This window comes from Melozone crissalis, unplaced genomic scaffold, assembly GCF_028551555.1.
Source record: "Melozone crissalis strain CALT ecotype California unplaced genomic scaffold, PUWL_Pcris_2 ptg000042l_1, whole genome shotgun sequence".
Classification (NCBI taxonomy): Eukaryota; Metazoa; Chordata; class Aves; order Passeriformes; family Passerellidae; genus Melozone; species Melozone crissalis.
Window position 1 is genome coordinate 32,423,005 of NW_026535820.1, and position 18,997 is coordinate 32,442,001.

Here is an 18,997-nt window from a genome sequence, read left to right on the forward strand (position 1 = left end):
TTCTGGTTGAATATAGGTTTCACATTGAAGTCGTTCTGTACTTTTTTCCTTTCTTGAATGAGCTTTGATGTATCTGTTTGAGTTTCTCCTGCCATCTGCTATTCTGCACTGAGCCACGATCCACACTGTTAACTCCTCACTGGTATTTTCTCTTTTTGCATATGTTCAGGGGGACTTCTGAGATGCATGAGAAATCTGCTGGAAAACCATTTGTGGTGGTTCTAATTCCCACACTGGGCTTTATGATATTTTGTGCTGGCTTGAGGCTGCTCCCCTGTTGAAAAACAAACAACTCAAAATGCGCTTTCCACTCACTTTCTCATTGCCCGACATTCCCACCCTCCTCCTGTTCTGCCATGTAGAAGCACCTGCTTTAAGACACAAATCCCACCACATGCACAAAACTAGATGGAGAGGCTTAGTGTTTGCCTTCATGCAGAAATTGGTGTTTATTCTCAGAAACTTCTCATTTGTTGATGCAGAGATATACTATTGAGCTGGAACATTGGCTCAACTTCAATAACTTGTGTGAAATAGTAAAATATTTCTTTTTCTTCTGAATTCACATTCACTGTGGGGCAAGAGAGAACAGTGTGTGGGCTAAGTGTGGTTTGGATAGAAATGTTCAGTACACATTTTGATTATTTTCCCATTTGCAAAAGGTCTTAGACTTCACTCCTGGGTACTGCAGTAATCATATTTCAGGGCAGAGACTCATCTACCTGTTATGTCCAAATGCAAACTGTTCTACAACTAGGATGTGTATTTTTATTACATATTACATTTTTATTGAAATGTAGGGTTGTAATAGGATTCCTCTTTCTCCAAGGAGGCTTTTATATACATCTATGTTTATATATATATACACACACTCTCTCTCATCAAAAATGATTTTGCAATGGGGGAAGAGGGCATTGAGTCCAAAAAGCTAAGTTTTATATATTTTATTCATAAAAACAGATTTGCAACAATTTATTAAAAATTGATCTCATGCAGTATAAGGTTATACAAGAAATTCTTCATTTACATTTTATTCTGGCAGTTCCAGTCTAGTTTAAAGCATTTGTGCACTAACATCATTGGAAAATGCCATTGGGGCACAGCCTCTTCATAAATTTACAGTACATTTTTGCTGCAGTATAAAAGAACAGAAACATTAAATAGCTATATTCACTTGGTTGGTCTTGTTATCTGCAGTAAAGTAGAAAAAAAAATGTTATGGGAGAAACTACCGTATCATTGAGACAAAGAATGTACTGCATGGTTTAAACCTAATAAACGTCACACAGTCAGTATTCACGAAGTTACAGACACACACACACACACACACACACACTCACCTCCAATGGTCCGATACTTCTGAATTATTTTTGTTTTTTCCTGCTAAATTGGAATAATATTTCTACAGAGATCTTTGTGTATACATTATATACAATATCATAATTTTCTCTTTTTAAAAATTAACATTCCTTTTAAAATAAACCAGGCCCTGATGATATTAATAAAGCAAGAGAATACTGTCAACACACATTGAGTGACGACGTCAGTGTTTAGTGCTTAAACAGAGTAATGAGTTCTAGTTTATTTGTGTTTATACTTACATGTTTTTTTTGTTCTAAAAGCTACAGATATTTCCACAACCTCTCTTACTGTATGTGCCAAGTGAAATATTTTGTGATGCTCCTGATTGTAAGATTCAGATACATATTCATGTTGGTTTTGGCCACTATGAGGTGTGTTTTATTTTTAATGGAGATTTATGCTAGCTTGTCATAGCTGCAGTTAAATCCCTCAGCTAAGGAACCCCTTCAGCTGTGCTTCAGTCACTGCTGATTTATAAACCTTTGTACAAATGCCATTCCAAAGGTTTGGTCTGAGGGGCATAAGTGTTGATTAAAGAAAACTGAGAGCCCAGAGGGTGCTTCATGTGGGTTATTTCCCCCCTACTTTTAGCAAAGAGCCCTGGCAGTGGGAGGATACGTTTCCAGTCCCTTGGAAGAAGAAGCTGTATGTGTGTCTCACCTGTGCCTGAGGGTTTGGCTCCAGAGTTGGTCCAGACGGTACACCACTGTCGTTCCTCCTAATTACTTTGGTTCAGGGAAAGGAGCTAAAGTATAAACTCCACTGTTTTTTCACAGTCCTTTCAGGAGTCAGGTAAAATATTCTATTGGTAGATTTGATTTGTCCTCTCCTATCCACTACAACTGTCACACGTACGCAGGTACGAAGCAAACATAGTGTATATTCACATCTATGTGCCCTGCAGGCTTTGCCTGCAGCAGCAAAGTGCTGTGCCCTAATCCCTCCCCCCCAAGTCCACTCAATTAATTTTATTGTAATTATGTGTGACACAATTCAAACAAACTAGGAAAAACAATTCATCCTGTGGCATTAAGACTTTACTACCCATCTGTCCTCAGTTTCCTGAGTTATCAGCCCTAGGACTTTTTCAGACAGTTTAGTGTGTTATGGTTGGTGGTGTTTATCCTGAAACAAGTGCAGAAACTTTGCTAAAAATGAGGCTGCAGATGGTCAGCAGTCACCGTCATTGCCCTGGAGAAGGGTGAAGTGCTCTGCTTGCAATCAGCAGCTCTCCAGCTGGTGGCAACTCAGAGCTGGAGCTTCAGGCTCTGCCTGGGTTACACATACAGCTGCAAGGTAAAGGTGACCCTGCTCACAGCACTGCAGAGTCTCAATGACACACGAGGAATCATTTCTCACAATTCTTCTTTCCTACTAAATATCATCCCTGAAATGAAAAAAAGCAAGACTAACCAGTGCAGAATGTTTCCAGCGATTTAACGCAACTCCTGTAAAAATGAGTGTATCTATTCCAACATGGTATAGCTGGACCACTGCATTTTCCTTACATGGATACAGTATAGAATTGCATGTTCTCAGCAGCCACGTAAAGCTCAGTGACATTTGAGTGGTTTTTTGTTTTTTTTTTTTATTTTTCCCTAGTGTCTTTTTTGCAAGATCCATATATCCCAGCATCCTTGTTGCTAGTAGAAATTTTGGAAGAAACATTTTTCAGTGACTTCTAGGTGAAGAAATAAAAACTCCATGAATAAGGCTACAGATCAAACTCTTTGTGTCCTCCTTTGCTTTTTCACACGAGTTACATGGGCACTCCTGTGCCGAGGGCCTCAGCAGAAGTTCCTCTGCGGTAAGAGCCAATGTTACATGTTTGTAGCAGAGTTCCAGGTCGGATGTTTAGTCCAGTCTTTGAGTACTTAAAAGCAGTTCAGGAAGCACTGATCTCGCCCTCCTACAGCCCTGAAACCATCACTCGGAAGGAGGGTGGCACGTGTCTGTGCCGAGGGCTGGCACTGGGGCTGACGCAGGGGCTGGCACAGCTGGCATCCACTCCTCCTATGGACGGCAGGTAGGCGTGATGCAGGATGGGCAGCTGCAAGGACAGCCGGCGCTGTATGCTGCGGGAGACAGGGAGAGGAGCGTTACCAGGGGGCAGAGGGAGCGCATCACACGGCTGGTGTGTCCCCAGGCTGCTGCCAGGGAGTCCCCTGTGCCTGCCGCTGGCACTGACAGGGTGAACGCCACGAGCATCGCAATGGCTGATGCTGAACTGTGCCACCATGGTGCCGTTTTCCCCTTGGGGAATTTTTCTGACAGGTTGGACACGACAAAGGAAACTTTCTCAGCATCCCACAACCTCCTGAAATTCCCAGCCACATTCAGGTTAATTGTTAGACTGCTGATACCAAGAAAACCTTAAGTTTGCAAAGAGGGTGTATGGCTTGATGACCTCCCACCCCTTGCAAAGGGATCTGCTGCCTGCAGAGCCCCATCCAACAGTCATGCATGAGATCCCCTGCCTTCAGAACCCCAATCTAGCAGACATGCAGGAGGTCACAGACTGAGTTTTAAGCCACGCACCACTTACCACAAGGATGTCAGTACTAAGCATGGCATTTCTGCAACTCCAGCTAAAGCAAACACAGGTGCATGCTGGGAGGGATTTGGGACTGATGGCTTTTTCCTCTTTTAAGTAGCTCCTATTTAAAGTGTGGGTCTGTGCTTTTGAGGTGATAAATGCTTTTGAGTGCTATGGGACTGAGGAGTTGGCCCTCTAACAGCAGTCCTGCCCAACACCCATACTAAAATTCAGTGTTCTAGAACCCAGCATTCTGTATCTAGTTTTCCAAGTGGATTGGCATCATGACAACAGGTATAATTATTTTTTTTAAATGAATATTAAATCATGCTCATGGGTATTGCATCTAAGCCTTTCCCTCGAGAGGATGGTGCCATGAGAAAAGGGCTCTGCTACCCCTGTGCTGTGGATATATTAGCACATTCCACAAAATCAAAATCCTGTTGAGGTTTGCTAGTGTAAAAGACGTTTTCAGTCATTTTATCATCAGGATGGCTTTGTATTTGGAGACATTTCCGCTTGAAACACAGAGGCACTTTCTAAAGAGAAGAGAGATGTCAAGGTGACTGAGCTGAACGGAAGACTGACTTTTGGATTTCAGGACAAAAATGCCCATAGAAAGCATTGCATCAGTATAATAGAGTTTTAAATTTATGTTTGTCTGTTATCTGATATAATGTCAGTGTATAGAAAGGCCTTTATAAGAGGTGTTTCTTTGAAAGCTAACCTTTGGACAGCCTTTTTGATTCAAATGACATTTAATTGCTTTTTTGCTTTGTGTTAGGTAGCAAAGACAGATACTAAGGCTTCCATTGCACTGCCTGGGGACCAAGCAGTATAGCTTTTAAATTCAAACAGAAAGAAATGTATTGTTCTCCTCATTAGTTTCTTCACTGAAAACTTAAGCTTGTTTATACAGAGGTGCAGTAGGAGTAGCTGTTGTCTGCCTACCCAGGAAACTCTTTCTCATTGTTGCTCCCCCTCAAACAAACTCCTTTCTAAAGTTTCACACAATGTTAGTCCTCAGTGATGATCATTCTAGTGCTGGCAATGCATTCTTGGAACTAAACAAAATCCATTCATTGTTGTTTTGCTAGGGTGCTCAGCTCTTTCTGGTGCTATCAATGAAGTCATGCCTTGTTCCCAAGGAGTGCAGAGGAGGCATGGCTTGATGTTTCCCTGTGCTGAATCCTTATGAGCCTGATGCTGTGGATTGTCATTCTGTCTCTTGTTGAGGGGTCAAATGCAGAATTGCCTGCACTTATTTTCCCACCAGTGGAAATGCTTACTTTGTTCAACTGTTATAGGCTTCTCATTAAAGGGCTTTTTGAAGCTACTCCAAGAGAATCCAGTTGCATAATCAAGTGAATAGGATTTTTTTCCATCCGTTTCAGTGTTAGCCATACCATCGACAAAGCATGTTTATTTAGCTATGCCAACTGTGGCTGCAGTGGGTGGCAAATTTTTCTTTAACTGTACTTAAAAGTTTACTTTCACTTGAAAACTTGGTTCCTGGAATTGGGGCAGAGAACTGTGGCCTGGAGACTTGCACACAATCAAGATTGTAGACAAAACCCCTAGAGTGAAACACAAAACAAAATAAAACGAGTAGCAAAATCCAAACAAACCTGGTATTTTTGCCTGAAGTGAAAGCAAATTTTGTGCCTTGCCTCACTGCTTTTAGGTTTCTTTCCTCCCAATATCAGTGATTTTCCCTTCTTCCACTCCTGCCACACTTTGCAATGCTTTGAGGGGAATCCTTGGTATCAATGAAGGCTGGAGGATGAAGGGATCGAGAGCAGCCCTGCCAAGAGAAAACTGGGGGTGATGGTGGATGAAAAGCTGGACATGGCCCAGCAATGTGCACTTGCAGCCCAGAAAGCTAATCATATCCTGGGCTGTGTCAAAAGCAGTGTGGCCAGCAGTATGAGGGAAGTGATGCGGCCCCTCTGCTTTTCTCTGGCGAGACCCCACCTGGAATACTGCATTCAGCTCTTCTCATAAGAAGCATAAAGACCTGCTGGAGCGAGTCCAAAGGAAGGCCACAATGAAAATCAGAGGCCTGGGGAATGTCTTCCATGAAAACAGGCTGAGAGAGCTGGTGTTTTTCATCTTGGAGAAGAGAAAGTGCCAGGGAGGCCTTAAAGCTGCCTTAGGGTACCTAAAGGAGGCTTACAAGAAAGCTGGAGAGGGACTTTTTACAAGGGCATGGAGTGAAAGGATGCTGTGGAAGGTTTTAAACAAAAGAGGGTAGATTTAGAAACAAATTTTTATGATGAGGATGGCGAAACACTGCCACAGGTGGCTCAGACACCCCATTCCCGCAGACATTCAAGGCCAAACTGGACAAGGATTTGAACAACTTGATCTATATAAAGTTGTCTCTGCTCATTGCAGGGGGATGAGACTGGCTGACCCTTAAAGATCCCTTCCAGCCCAAACCATTATATGACTCTAGGAATTTGTTTCAAGTTGTCCACACTATACAGATATGTATGTGAAAGCATATTTATGGTCAAGTATTTTGGAGAGGTAATGGTTGGTAATGGTGGGTCTATGTTGCAGACATTTTTTCATAGAAATCCTTTCTTTGGGATTTGTTCATCTTCTGGGAAGCTGAGGCCCCAGAAGAAGAATGTAAACAGTTGTTATCAGCTGGTGTGGAATGTAACAGGTGCAGTGGTGATTTGGCTTCTGTGAGTGTTTGGATTTGCTGACCACTCACAGAAAGAGTTTGTCCTTGGTTTCTGCTGGACACAGAACTTTGTTATTCTTTCTTTTCTATGCTATTCTTAGCTTAGCAGCCTCTGCAACTTCTCTCCTTATTCTTTTTAGTATTGTAATAATGTATTATAGATCATATATCAATAAATCCAGCCTTCTGATCATCAAACAAGATTCTCATCCTTCTCTCACCCTGGAGACCTTCATCAGGTCGCTGTAATAGGTCTAGAATCACAGGCAGCCACTGAAGGAGATAGAAAGCAAAGATGATTCCACACACAGAGCACCCACTCATCAGGTTCTGTGTGAGGGCAAGTGTCCTCAGCTCTGTACAGACATACCATTTATTAGGGAAAAATAAATGCCATTTATTAGGGAAACATAAAATCAGGTAAAACCTTGACTTCCAGTGTCAATGCAGGAGCACAATGCAATGCACATGGGAACACACAATACCACAACGGGGGCCAAGGCATTTGAAATATAATTAGGTTTTGCCATAGAAAACCACTAATAAGATCCATTAGTAAGTGGGGGGACTGAAACAAATTGCTGCAGCAGTCAAACACCAGAAGTTCTGTGGGAATGTGTAAACTGTGTCTAAGCACTCAGGGATTGTGTCAGTTAATTCTGCAGTACATTAATGTTGATTTTTAGCAAATGCAGGGAAGCTGGAGAAGCTCTAAAACATTAAAGTAAAGCAAGATGTTCTACTAGCAAGTGAATTAACCATTCTAAACCCACCTTATTTTAATGACACATTTGAGTAAGATCTTAGATAGATAGATCATAGATAAACCACTCTCAGTGAACAAACCAAATAACAAAAGTCTGCTCATGCTGGGGCATAAGGCTGCAATGTAATAATCCAGTCACAACCAACTTTTTTGAATGAGAATTTTTTGTTACTTAAATTAACATAACTGGCTCCAGCTATGCTTTGAAGTCATGCTTTGAAGGCTACAAAAAAACTCTGCATATAGAAATAATCTATTAAGATGGCAAGTTTTAATAAGGTCCTGCAGAAATCTGTCATCACGTCTACTTAGAGATCTGGAAGACTGTTACGTAGTGTTGCAGTTAAAATGAGAATGGAATAAATTCTAACGGTGCCAAAAACGGATGACCTGCTGGATGTAGGTCACTGATAAGAAGGGACAACATGCAGGAATGAAGTGCACAGGCAGATGTCTTTAGGGGTCACAGAAGATAAACCATTGAATGTGGCCATCATGCAGATAAGCTGACTGATGTGATCTTTAGATAAGCAGGACTGCCCATCAGGAAATAGGCACACTTTAATACTCATGAAAGTAGATGACTTTGCCTGAGAGACAACTCATCCTACTGGGGAAAGAATGATATCTATTTTAAACTGGTTCAGACTGCTCTCTGGACCTGAGATGAGCTGGCACAGTACTGTGTCTATCCACACAGCTAAGCATCCCCCAGGATTGTTGCTGGGCACTACCTGGAGAGAACAAACTGGTACAGCTGTGCTGGGGAGTGTGCTAAAAAATGGGAAATCAAAGGGCAGGGCTTGTGCCTGTGCACTGGCACCACTTTGCCTGCTATAGGAGGTGTTAATTTATACTCTGCAGACAGTGTAAACAGGAAAGAAAGCAGCCAGCGCCCACTTTTTGCTCCTCTTATCTGATGGTCTGACTGGGTATGGAAAATTTTACATGGCAGTATGGAAAATCTACTGGGTCCTGCCCAGCAGGAACTGCCAAGGGAACTGAGATTCGTCTATTCATGCTCTAAGTCTATATTAGTATGCTTTACAGTCCTATGGACTGCATTTTCCTTAGGTGCAGGGTTCTAAATCTGACCCAAGCACAAAAAAAAAAATTTCTACCTTCTGATTGAGGCAGTGTAAACATCACCCCATCAAAAAATGTGAAAACTTCCTGCATTTCTGCCTGAGGTGTGTGTATACTGTTGTGCCTTTGTGCACAACTGTAGAATGAGGGATCTTACAATGAGTCAAATGTGGCACTAATGGTGAGAAAGAATGAAAAAAAATCCCAAATCAGCTCCTTTCTGGACTCTATAAGAGCTTTCATACTAGAAGATGCCAGTTCTCATGAGTACTGACAAACACAGGAAGCGGGAATGATTTTTTTTCCCCCACAGCCATTAAAGAGTTAAAACTTCTGCAGGAAAATAATTGTCTTGACATCCTCCTTTCACAGGTTTATGACCAAGAGGACATCCTTTTGGGACTAATTCTCCTTGAGATTTGTGTTCTTGAATAAGAAATAAGTTTCTCAGACTGTGTGACTACCTATTAGATGTCCTATGTATGAAGTGAAATGAGAAAGACAGAAAGCACAGCTTGCTTTTAACTCTTTTTTTTTGCCCCAAAATTATACATTTAGCAACCATCAAATGACAGAAGTGCTGCCAGACAAGTAGAAAAACAATCCCAGAGGTGCAGAAGGATACCTTAAAGAGTACAAATTTTGGAAAGAGGCAATATCTTGTCAAAAAGAGGGAAGTCCTGAAGACAGCTATACTTCTCCTCCCTGGCAGATCCACTGTCTCTGGACAGTGTGGCTCTGGTACCCAAAGTGCCAAATGGTTCTCAGGGGAGAGATTGGCCCTTGGACCTGGCACAGTCCCAGCTGTGCAAGTGTTGAATGACACTGTTTAGATTCAGCAAGATTTTATTAATTGCTTTCCATAAATGTCAGAGATTGTTCAGATTTGTACTGAAACACTCTCCAGAACCTTTAGGAAATCTCAGTCTTCTCATCAGTTATCACTAGCCTAGAGGAAGTTCTGTCACCACCAAATATTTTTTTTTCTTTGTCTGTATTAAATCTGTATAGAGACAATTGGATTATCTGAGTGTCTGTGTTTTTCTTAGCATCTTCCTTAATGTAAGTGGGCCACATGTGGATGAGGCTGAATTCACACTACATTATTTCTGACAAATGGTGCTGAAAAAAACCCAGGCCTTTAATAGCTATGCATTAAAGCACTCTGCTGACCCCATGAAGTCATGAGAGCTCTCTCAGCAAGAAACCTGCTTTTGTGAAATTACAAGATATTTCATCTACTGTGGGATTTCTTTTTGGTGCATATGGGTGTGTGTGAATTAGCTTCTTTGCAGATTTGGTTGGGTTTTTTCTTTGAGCATAAGGACAGATTTAGACATCCATGTGTTTTCCTGCTCCAGGTAGTACAAGACAGGAGCTACTATCTGCAATCAGGGTTGCTGCTGCTGATGTAACGTGACTCATTCTAGTAATTTGTTTAATTTATTCTGTTTTTAAATAAGCTTTCAAATTGCCCAGGAGTCTGACAGCTATTAGCTCAGACACTGATGAAGTGATGCTGTGTAACCAGGCTGCCGTGGGGAAGCGGCAGATCCGGGCACACACGAGAACGGCGCCTCCCGGAGCTCCTGCCCATGGCAGGTCCTGCCCAGCTCCTGGAGGGCAGGACACGAGTTTATTGTACAGGATCCTAGGGAGAAAAGCTGACACCAGAAGACTCTATCCTCTCTGTAAATCTGGCCAGTGTTTTGTGCCATCCTCTCCTTGTAGCTGCAGCATTGTTTCTAAGGGAAACTACTTAGTGCGGGCTTTCCTGTGCCAAAACTCAAGTCCAGCTGCCATGGCAACGTTGAAAAGCCCTCAGGACATTTTTTATTTCTCATCTAGCTAAAGAATGTACAAGAACAAAATGTCTGTGTACACTATGAACCCCTCTGGCTGGTGTGTGGAAGGACTTGGACCTTTGACAAGAGTCATAAGACATTTGTGCACATATGTACATCCTCTTCTCTCCTCCACACACTTTGGGCACAGCTAATCCTGTAACTCTCTACAGAAAATTTGGAAATCATGCTATGGATGTTTCTAGCAAGAGAAAAGGAGCATGTTGATTTGTTTTTGGGGCACCTTAGGATCTAAAGCCCCTGATATCCTTTAAGTTCCTTTGGGGTGGTGAGCTGGTGGCAGGGAGACAGAGTACAACATTGCTGCCTACTGGTGCTTCAGGAGGTGCCATTCACATTCCCCATCTGTAGATGTTTCAGGCTCTCTCTGTAGCCTGGGCTGACTGAAAGGGGGTTACAGTGAAGGTCTTTCCATAAAAAATGCATGGAAGGGAAATACAGGCTTTGATGAAATATAACAATTTAAATTAATGTCTTGTCAGCAAGGTAATGATGTATACTTACTGTTCTGGAGAGTTGATGTCTTCTATGGCATCTTTGCTTGTTCTGGAAGGGTCTGATGAACCCCACTGTGCTGGTGGATTTTGATCAAGATGATTTTTCAAAATGGCTTTCTCACCATCTGGATGGACAACACATTCAATTTTACTTTACTGTGACCAAGTGACCATTTAAAAATAGTTTCATTTTAATTTTTTCCACATATCCATAATGCCACAAAGTAAACTCATACTACCTGTATTACAGCATAGTCTCAAGTTTTGCTGTGAGAATTTGGTACTCCTCTGTTTTGGATGATGTGTTCCTCCATAAGAACCATCACGAAAAAACAGAAAAGTGACAAAAGTGACATCATGCTCTCTCATCTAGTCTTGGGCTATGTGAAAAAATAATGTAACTATACTGTTCTTGCAGTTAGAAATTGTAACCTTTTCATAAACCCTCCTTCTTAAGACTTTTCCTAGAAAAATTCTATCTTCATTGATGTTAAAACCTTGATACTCTTACGATCACACAGGAAAATAAGTGCTGTCATTTGCCTATCTGCTACTGCCATCATTTTCAGCCTGGAAACATGAATCATACCAGCTGCACTGGTCCATAGGCTGTCTGCAGCAAGGACAGCTAATGATATCATTGCACTTTTTTCCTTTCTGCATAGTGGTAGCAAAACAGATCAGAATTCTTGTTTTCCCGGGTGTCCTGGGTGTCCCTGGCTAGCTGTGCTGAAGCCCATGGCATCATTCCCCCAGAGAAACATGGGCAAACACAGCCACTTTAAGACCCTTTCTGTTCCTGCCTGCTTTTTCAAAGTGTCTTTCTGCGGTAAGCCGAATAAAATCACACAGAAAGCATCTGAATAATGAGGGCAGTTCACAGTTTTCATAAATAATTACAGAGAGCTCCAAATTCATCACCAGCAGTTGTTTGCCACACAAATGGAGCAGCAGTGATTGCTGCAGGCATTGAGGCAGCATGGAAGAGGAGTCTGAGGTAAATTCTTGAAGTGGGTACTGGAGGATTTGAACATAAAAGTGGGTATGAAGGGGAAAAGCAGGAAAAGAGTGAAGAAAAAAGGAAAATGGCATGAAAAAGCTGGTACATTTTGAAGGGTTAAGGCTTTTCTGTTGTACTTATGTTCAGAAGCCCCAAATAATGCTCAGCTCCCAGCATGGCAGGAATATAGATGCTGTCAACAGGCACTGGGGGGACAAAACAAGCAGCAGAAACACAAACTGAGGAAAGAAGCTGGAAGCATAAATGTTTTGAGGACAAAGTCCAACATCTAGAATTGCCCTCCCAGCCAGGTTATCCCTGGCATTATTTGATAGCATTGACTTCCTGCTGTGAAAAACCTAACAAGCAAACAGCAGAGTGTGTAGGTGAGGAGGCAGCAATGTGCAGACAAGGGGATCACTACAGCTCAGGAGAGGAGATAAGAATTTTCAATGATGTTGCATTGAAGAGAAGAGTATGGGTGAGAAAGGAGGTGACCAGAACACATGAAGCTACTTTGGCTGGGGCAAAAATATGTCAGTAGAAGAGAGCCAAGGAATTCAGTTGTGACAAGAAGTGTATTTGAAATGAAGAGATGGCAGGATTCACTGATGGTTTGGATGTGAAGGGAGTATGGCAAAGAGTCAAATCTGACAGTGGTTAAGATAAGCAGTGAGGTCTATCATCTCAGGGCAGCCTGAAGCTTGCTGCTGTGGCACTTGCTGTCACAAGAGTTCAGTTTTTATTTTCTGTACATTGCATTTCTTTGTATATCAAGTTTGACATTTGCATAAAAGTCTTGTGATGTCTATAAACAGACATGTAGAAAAAACCACTTTTTACTTCCGTGATTAAAACCAACACTCAGTCCTGAGATGATCTTAGCTGACAATGGAAACTGCTGACTTTTTGATATAGACCAAAGTAAAAATTTGATTAACCCTTGTAATTAGGGATGGAAAAGCTCTAAATTTAATTATTTTAGGGTTCCAACTCCTTTTGCCAAGATAAGCGATTTAACATTTTTTAAAGACACTAAAGATATCATTCTTCATCAAATGATTGGAAAATGCAAGTGTTGCTGTTTGGGAGTCTCTTATTTAATAGGATAATCTGTGTTGTACACACTAAAGGAGTTTCATGTACTTTCAGCTGTGCTGTGAGAGAGAAAGAGAAGGAGGTGGTCCTTGTCAAAAAGGTGGGGGATTTAGTTTAGAGTAGAGCAGAAATCATGTATTCTCTTCCTACTCACCTCTCAACACCAACTGCCCATATATCACCGTGTGTTATTCTTAATAGACTCTTTTCTACCACTCTTGCAGATGACTTGCCCTTAATACACAGAATAAATTTCTGCACACAAGGCTACCAAATGCAAGTTTTACTGTACATGTATAAAATGCAGACAAAATACAGACACTTTTTTCCCTTTTTTCATTTGTTTCTTTTAATATTAAAAAAAAAAAAGGTAATTCTTATTTGTTAAGCATTTTGGGAGAGGAGTTGTTAAGTTTTTATTTTGCAGCTATGGAAACTAGAATATCTTTATTTTTCATTTACCTTTCATTTAAATAATGAAGAGCAAGATTCTCACTTAGTCATACGCTTCTGGGAGCTTGAGCTTAAAGAAAAAACACTATTGCCATATGTACTTAAAAAACTTAAGAGCTTAGAAAACTAGTTTTATATACACGAACAACTGAAAGTAGTGGTAAACATTTGATTTCCCAGTTTCCCCTGGAAAGTGTCGCAGTGTTTTTGATACTTCCCCATCCTCTCTCCTCCTCTGTCCATTAAGTATGCTGGCTGGAAAATGCCCTTCATCCTCAGGGCACTGTGTGCCGCTGCAGATTCTACCCAGTAAGTTGCACTGGGATGATGTAACTACTTTTTAAATTGAAATCACATTAGCCAGAAGCACCTTCTAAATAATTTTCACCTTTGTAGACCTCAAACCGGAACTCAGAAGTCTGAATAAGTGATGCCTGAGCGCTTTCCATTCAGAAAGCTGTCGGGAGAAAAGACAAATACATCTCAAGGGCCTCACAGAGCGCTCGGCAATGGGCTCATTACAGAACAAAGCTGGCTGCCAGTGGTTGGTGAGAACCAGAGGGCTTTAGCCTGGGACCTTTGCCTACCTGCAGGAAAAAAACAGCTTCCATTTACAAAGCTCTTAGCTGCAAGAGCACACCTGATGCAGGCTGCCGAGGGGCTCAGAGAGGAGGTCACTGCTCCCAGCTGCTCTCCTCTCCCTCTGCCAGGGGTGACCTGTAATCACTCTGCAGCCTCGTGCTGCCAAAATTACCTGGGCAGACTCAAATGTGCCATGCATACTAACAACCCTCATTCAGCTGCAGGCAGAGTGCACCAGGTGACTGATGATGCTTCAATTTCTTCCAAGAGTTTAGAAAACATTTTTTTTTTTAACTAGGTGCTTGTTTGGTTGATGTTTGTACACTGCAGCTTTATTGAACATCTTCATCATTATGCTTTAGCGGCAATATTCCTCCGATGGCTTAGAACTGGATGACAGAACTACTCTTCATCCAGTATCTTTCAATTCTACTATTGCTTCTCTTTGCTAGAAAACATATATTATGCTCCACAAAGAAGTAAGTGTGGTTTAACAAGGGACTTACAGGATCTGGCAGAGATTGCTGATTTACTAAAGAGCTCAGGAAACTTTAAAACTAGAGGCAGATTTTGAAAACCTGCTGTAATTTTTCCCAGTTCTGTTGTTTGGACTGTGAAACATGACTAGCCAGTCTCTGTTTTTCATGTAAATAGGGTGGTAAGAAAGTAAACTGAAAGGAAAAATTAAAATGATCACATTTTCTGCTGGTGATCAGAAAAAAGTTCTCCTGAAGAAAGCACTCTGCACAGACAATCTAAATCATAGCTTCTGATAATTGCGTTTTGAGAGGAAGATTTTTTAAAAAGAAAAGCCAGCAAGATTATGCTCTGATTTATACTACTTTAAATCAGAAGAAATTCCCTTTACTACAGATTCATTTCTGTGCAAGAAAGGACAGGTACTGAACCTCTGATGGGTTGATCTCCCTGTTGAAACAGAAACATGCTCCAATTTCAGGATTGAGTCAATATGCTTCATAGAAACTAGCATACAGATCTCTATAAAGAAAGGAACTACATCCTTGCTTTATAACAGCATCCAGAGTTTCAGAGTCATTTCTGAAAACCCTTACCTTTGAATCTCTTTTTCAATCTCAACCTTAATGCTTGAATTGCATGAACTTCATAGAAATAATACTTCCCCCGTCCATCACAGATGAACTCTGTTTTGCTTTGCATTTGTGAGCAACATGCCTTTGAAATCTGTTTTTCTTTGAGCTGCTTTTACATTGGGAAAAACTAACACCAGGAAACATCGGAGTAGGGTGACAAGTGACAGTATGTAGGCATATCTGACATGTAAATGAATGCTCCCAGCCCATTTGCAGCAATGAGTAAAGACTGCTTTCTGGCTTGAAACACACAAGGTTTTCTGAGTAAGGAAGGGCGCCTGCAGAGAGAGAACCTGTAAAAAGGGTTTGCTCATAACAGGGGACTGTGGCAAGGCTCTCTCCTGCTTCTTCTGTACATCCCATAGAATGGCTTAATTTCCCTAATTTCTTTAATTTCCCTAACATGCTACTCTGAAATGTACTGGCCAAGGTAGAAATAGAGGGGCATTCTTCTGCAGGATTTCTTCTGAGCTTTGCTTTTTATGAAACCCTTTCAATCCATGAGTTTGTGAATTATGTCACATGGAAATAACTTCATGTATTAAAATGTCAAAAGAAGTCAAGTAGAATAAGATAGTAAGATTCCAAGTGTAGCAAAAGTATCTAGTGTCTCCTCCCTTCCTTTAAACAGCATCACAGTTGAGGCACTTGTCCTCCTTTTTTCCAAATGTCAGCCTGGCAAGCGCAACCGTGCCTCCAAGCCTGACTCTTCTTGCTGAATGACTCTGTCTCTTACAGAGGTGGCCTGAGCCAAGCACTGGCCTCCCCCAGAGCCCATCCCTGCCTCAAACCCAGGCTGTAATGAGTGTGGCTCTGCCACTCCAGCAAGGCCACCAGATCCCACAAATGCCAGGGGAGCAGTTAGTGTTGCTCTGTGCACAGAGCTGAGGTCACTAGCAGGCACAGTGACTCAAAGTCATCCGAAGAATGTAGGAAATGAAGTTAAGGGGATGCCCTTTTAAATCCAGCATCTGAAGTTTCAGAGCCATAGTCTGTGGAGCATGCTAAATCTGCTTGACCACACAAAGCTATGTAGCAGTGCAGGGAAAAAGCCTGCATTAAAAGAAAGCAATCAAGCCATAAACCACAAATCACATTTTCCTAATTGCTTTTCTTACATAGCCAATTGCTGTGGATGTCTCAGGGACATCATGCATTTGTGAACAAGAGTTGAGTGTCTCAGATAATATCTCTCTTTAAATGAGATGTACTGAAGTGTGCTGTAAAGGAGGAGTCCCTGTGCCAGCAAAGAGCTCCTGGGATACACCAGGAGGTTTTGCTGTTAATAACTAAGCAGGAATCCCAAAGTTATGAAACACTGCCTGAGGTTAGGCAGATATAGGAGTTCACAGCTGCATCTACCTATTTTGGCTAAAGTAATTTAACTTTAGTATCTTAAATCCATATGTTTGATGTAAATGAGGGTGGTGAAGAAGGAAGAGATGAATCAAATAACCTCCTCTGGCACTTGGCTATAGGAATTATGATTTTTAACTCCAGGCAATTTTTACAGATCAGAAGCCTACTGAAGTGTACGATGACATTAAAGTTTGATTAGGGCTTGTTAGAGCTGCATTGCCTAAATCCCATGTTATGATCTGTTCTGTGAAGAGCAGTGCCCTGAGTTTGTGTAAGCAATAGCAGTGGGGTTACCCTACATGGCATTCTCCCTGTGAGCTCCTCCAGAACAGCAAGGTCTTTTATAAAAACAATTCACATGGAAGTGAACAACAAAGTGAGTGTGGCAAATTATCTGGTATGATTTTTAGCTGCTATTTTGAGCCTCTCTCTTCATTGTCCTATTCCCACTCTCCCAGCTCACATTTTTCACAAGATCAAGGAAGGCACAAACCTCATCATCACCTTTAAACTAATATTGGACTGGCTTCCCCAGTTGCACAGTGGGGATGAGAGAGATGGTCACTCCTAGGTCATGCTAATAGATTATTTACAATTCTGAAGCTTCACTCAAGTACCACCAGGGATGCATAATTTCAAGTTTCTGTACTTTCCTTTACTGAAAGCTCATGAAATGCATAGCTACAGAAAGCATAGTCATGTCACTCGGAGTTAGCTTTCCCGTAGCCGTAAGGGCCAGAATTTTTATAAGTACCATTTAAGTGGTGTCTGTTTGAATCTACACAGAATCAGCAGTGACTCAGCAGCATGAATTCTCCAAAGCCTTGTTATTTTGATTGGAACTGCAAATTTATATTAAGCACATAGGTTGACTATTGGGAATGGGTGCAGTGAGAGAAACAGACGGGAGATTCAGATGTAGATAAGGGACAGGGAAATATGGAAAGATAAGAGGCAGAAGAAATGGATTTGGAGGGACAGGAAAAGGCTAGCAAGGGTTGCTTATCACAGTGGCTCAGAGCCTGGAAGGATGAATATTTAGTGTCCCTTGTGTCAGAATCAGGATACACTACAATATGCATGCATGGAGTATTTGCCACCAGGTGAGGGACCAAGCTCCAAACACCTTCTGCAAATTGGGATCCAGGCCTTCCTCATTCCCAGGTGAATGGATGCTCTCACCTTTCCATATAAATTTTGACAAGAGAAAGCATCTTTCTCCATCTGTCCCACCTTTTGTGTGGGGCTTTATGTGGTAAGTCCATTGAGAAAACTGTGTCCAGCAACGTCAGTATGCAGAATATCTACCCTGTAAATCCCAATATTACATAGCTCCAAGCTATTCTGGACATTAAGGCTCCATGACTACAGATGATTTTAAATACACACCCCACAGCAGAAATGTAAAAGCTAGGGAGGTGTACTGGGGGAAATTAGGACCAAAGACAATCTTGGATGCTGTTGCTTAAAGCAGCAGTTAGGCATCCATGTCTTTTGTAGACATAGCCACAAGTAAGTGCAGAAAGGTTATATTTTATCCTTGATTTCTTTGCCAGCCTCCTACTGCTAATGGAGTGCATCTTGCTGTGGGAAGCATCCATCCTAAATTTATACCCAGTGTATTCTTGAGAATCATTTTTTGATTCTCATACCCAGACTCAGATGGGCATTTGGCACAATGCAATGTATCTTTTCTGCTTGAAATATTATTCATGATTTATCATTTTTCCTGGAGCATCTGACATGAGAGGAACATTCTATGTGTTCCTTTCAAACTGCCTCATCCCACTCACTGATGTTAGTTCTTGCTCCTGATCTCAGCCCAATAATCACACGCCTCCAGCAGCTATTTACGTTTTCCTTTTCCTCCTTTCCCCTCTTCAGTCTTTTTTTTTCTTTTTTTTTTTTTTTTTTTTTTTTTACTTTTAAAAAGGACACTGGGAACACTCCCTTTTTCTTCTTTTTGCCAAAAGTTATACAACCCAGTGTATACCCAGGTTAAAACAAAAAGCTCAAGAGAAATTAACCTTATCCAACAGAAATTTCAGTATATTTCAATAACATGTGTGAACTGTTGATGTGATTGTAAAATTTTTCTTCAAATATATTCATAAGAGTAACTTCTGTCCCACATATTCAAGCCTATGGTGCCACATCAGTAAGAAGCCTGAGCCTTGCAGTGTAGCAAACATGCAAATATACAAATTCCAAACACAGAGCAACCAAGTTTCACACACTATAGTAATAGTCAGCTTACAAAGCTATTTGCCAGAAGTCACAAATTAGATCCATTCTAGAGTCAGATATGGAAAGTGGGTGTCCTGGCTTCCACTTTTATTGCACTATGCACCAGATTTTATTGCTTCCCAAAAAGCAAAATGGCTCTAATGGAAGAAATTCTCTTGCATGTATTTCTTCAGGGAGCGATGCAAGAGACACAGGAGAAACAACTCAGGAATATTAAAGTTGTCATTAAATTCTTTTTTATCAGTTCCTAGGGAAGAACTTTCATACACGAGTGGCTTCAATTCTGCATTTAGAATCCAAACCAGCACTGAAATATTTACATGCTTCTCTTTTATGTGC

General features: G+C 41.3%; 1 protein-coding gene across 1 annotated transcript in view; it reads right to left on the bottom strand.

Annotated features, from left to right (window-relative positions):
* Positions 1–929: 929 nt before the first annotated feature.
* GABBR2 (gamma-aminobutyric acid type B receptor subunit 2) overlaps positions 930–18,997 on the bottom strand; it is a 457,309-nt gene continuing 439,241 nt past the window's right edge. Inside the window, exons 18-19 of the mRNA XM_054285350.1 lie at positions 10,815–10,932; positions 930–3,437 (exon numbers count right to left, since the gene is read on the bottom strand). Coding sequence (XP_054141325.1) covers positions 3,272–3,437; positions 10,815–10,932 — 284 coding nt within the window. The 3' untranslated portion in view covers positions 930–3,271. The remainder of the gene's footprint in view (positions 3,438–10,814; positions 10,933–18,997) is intronic.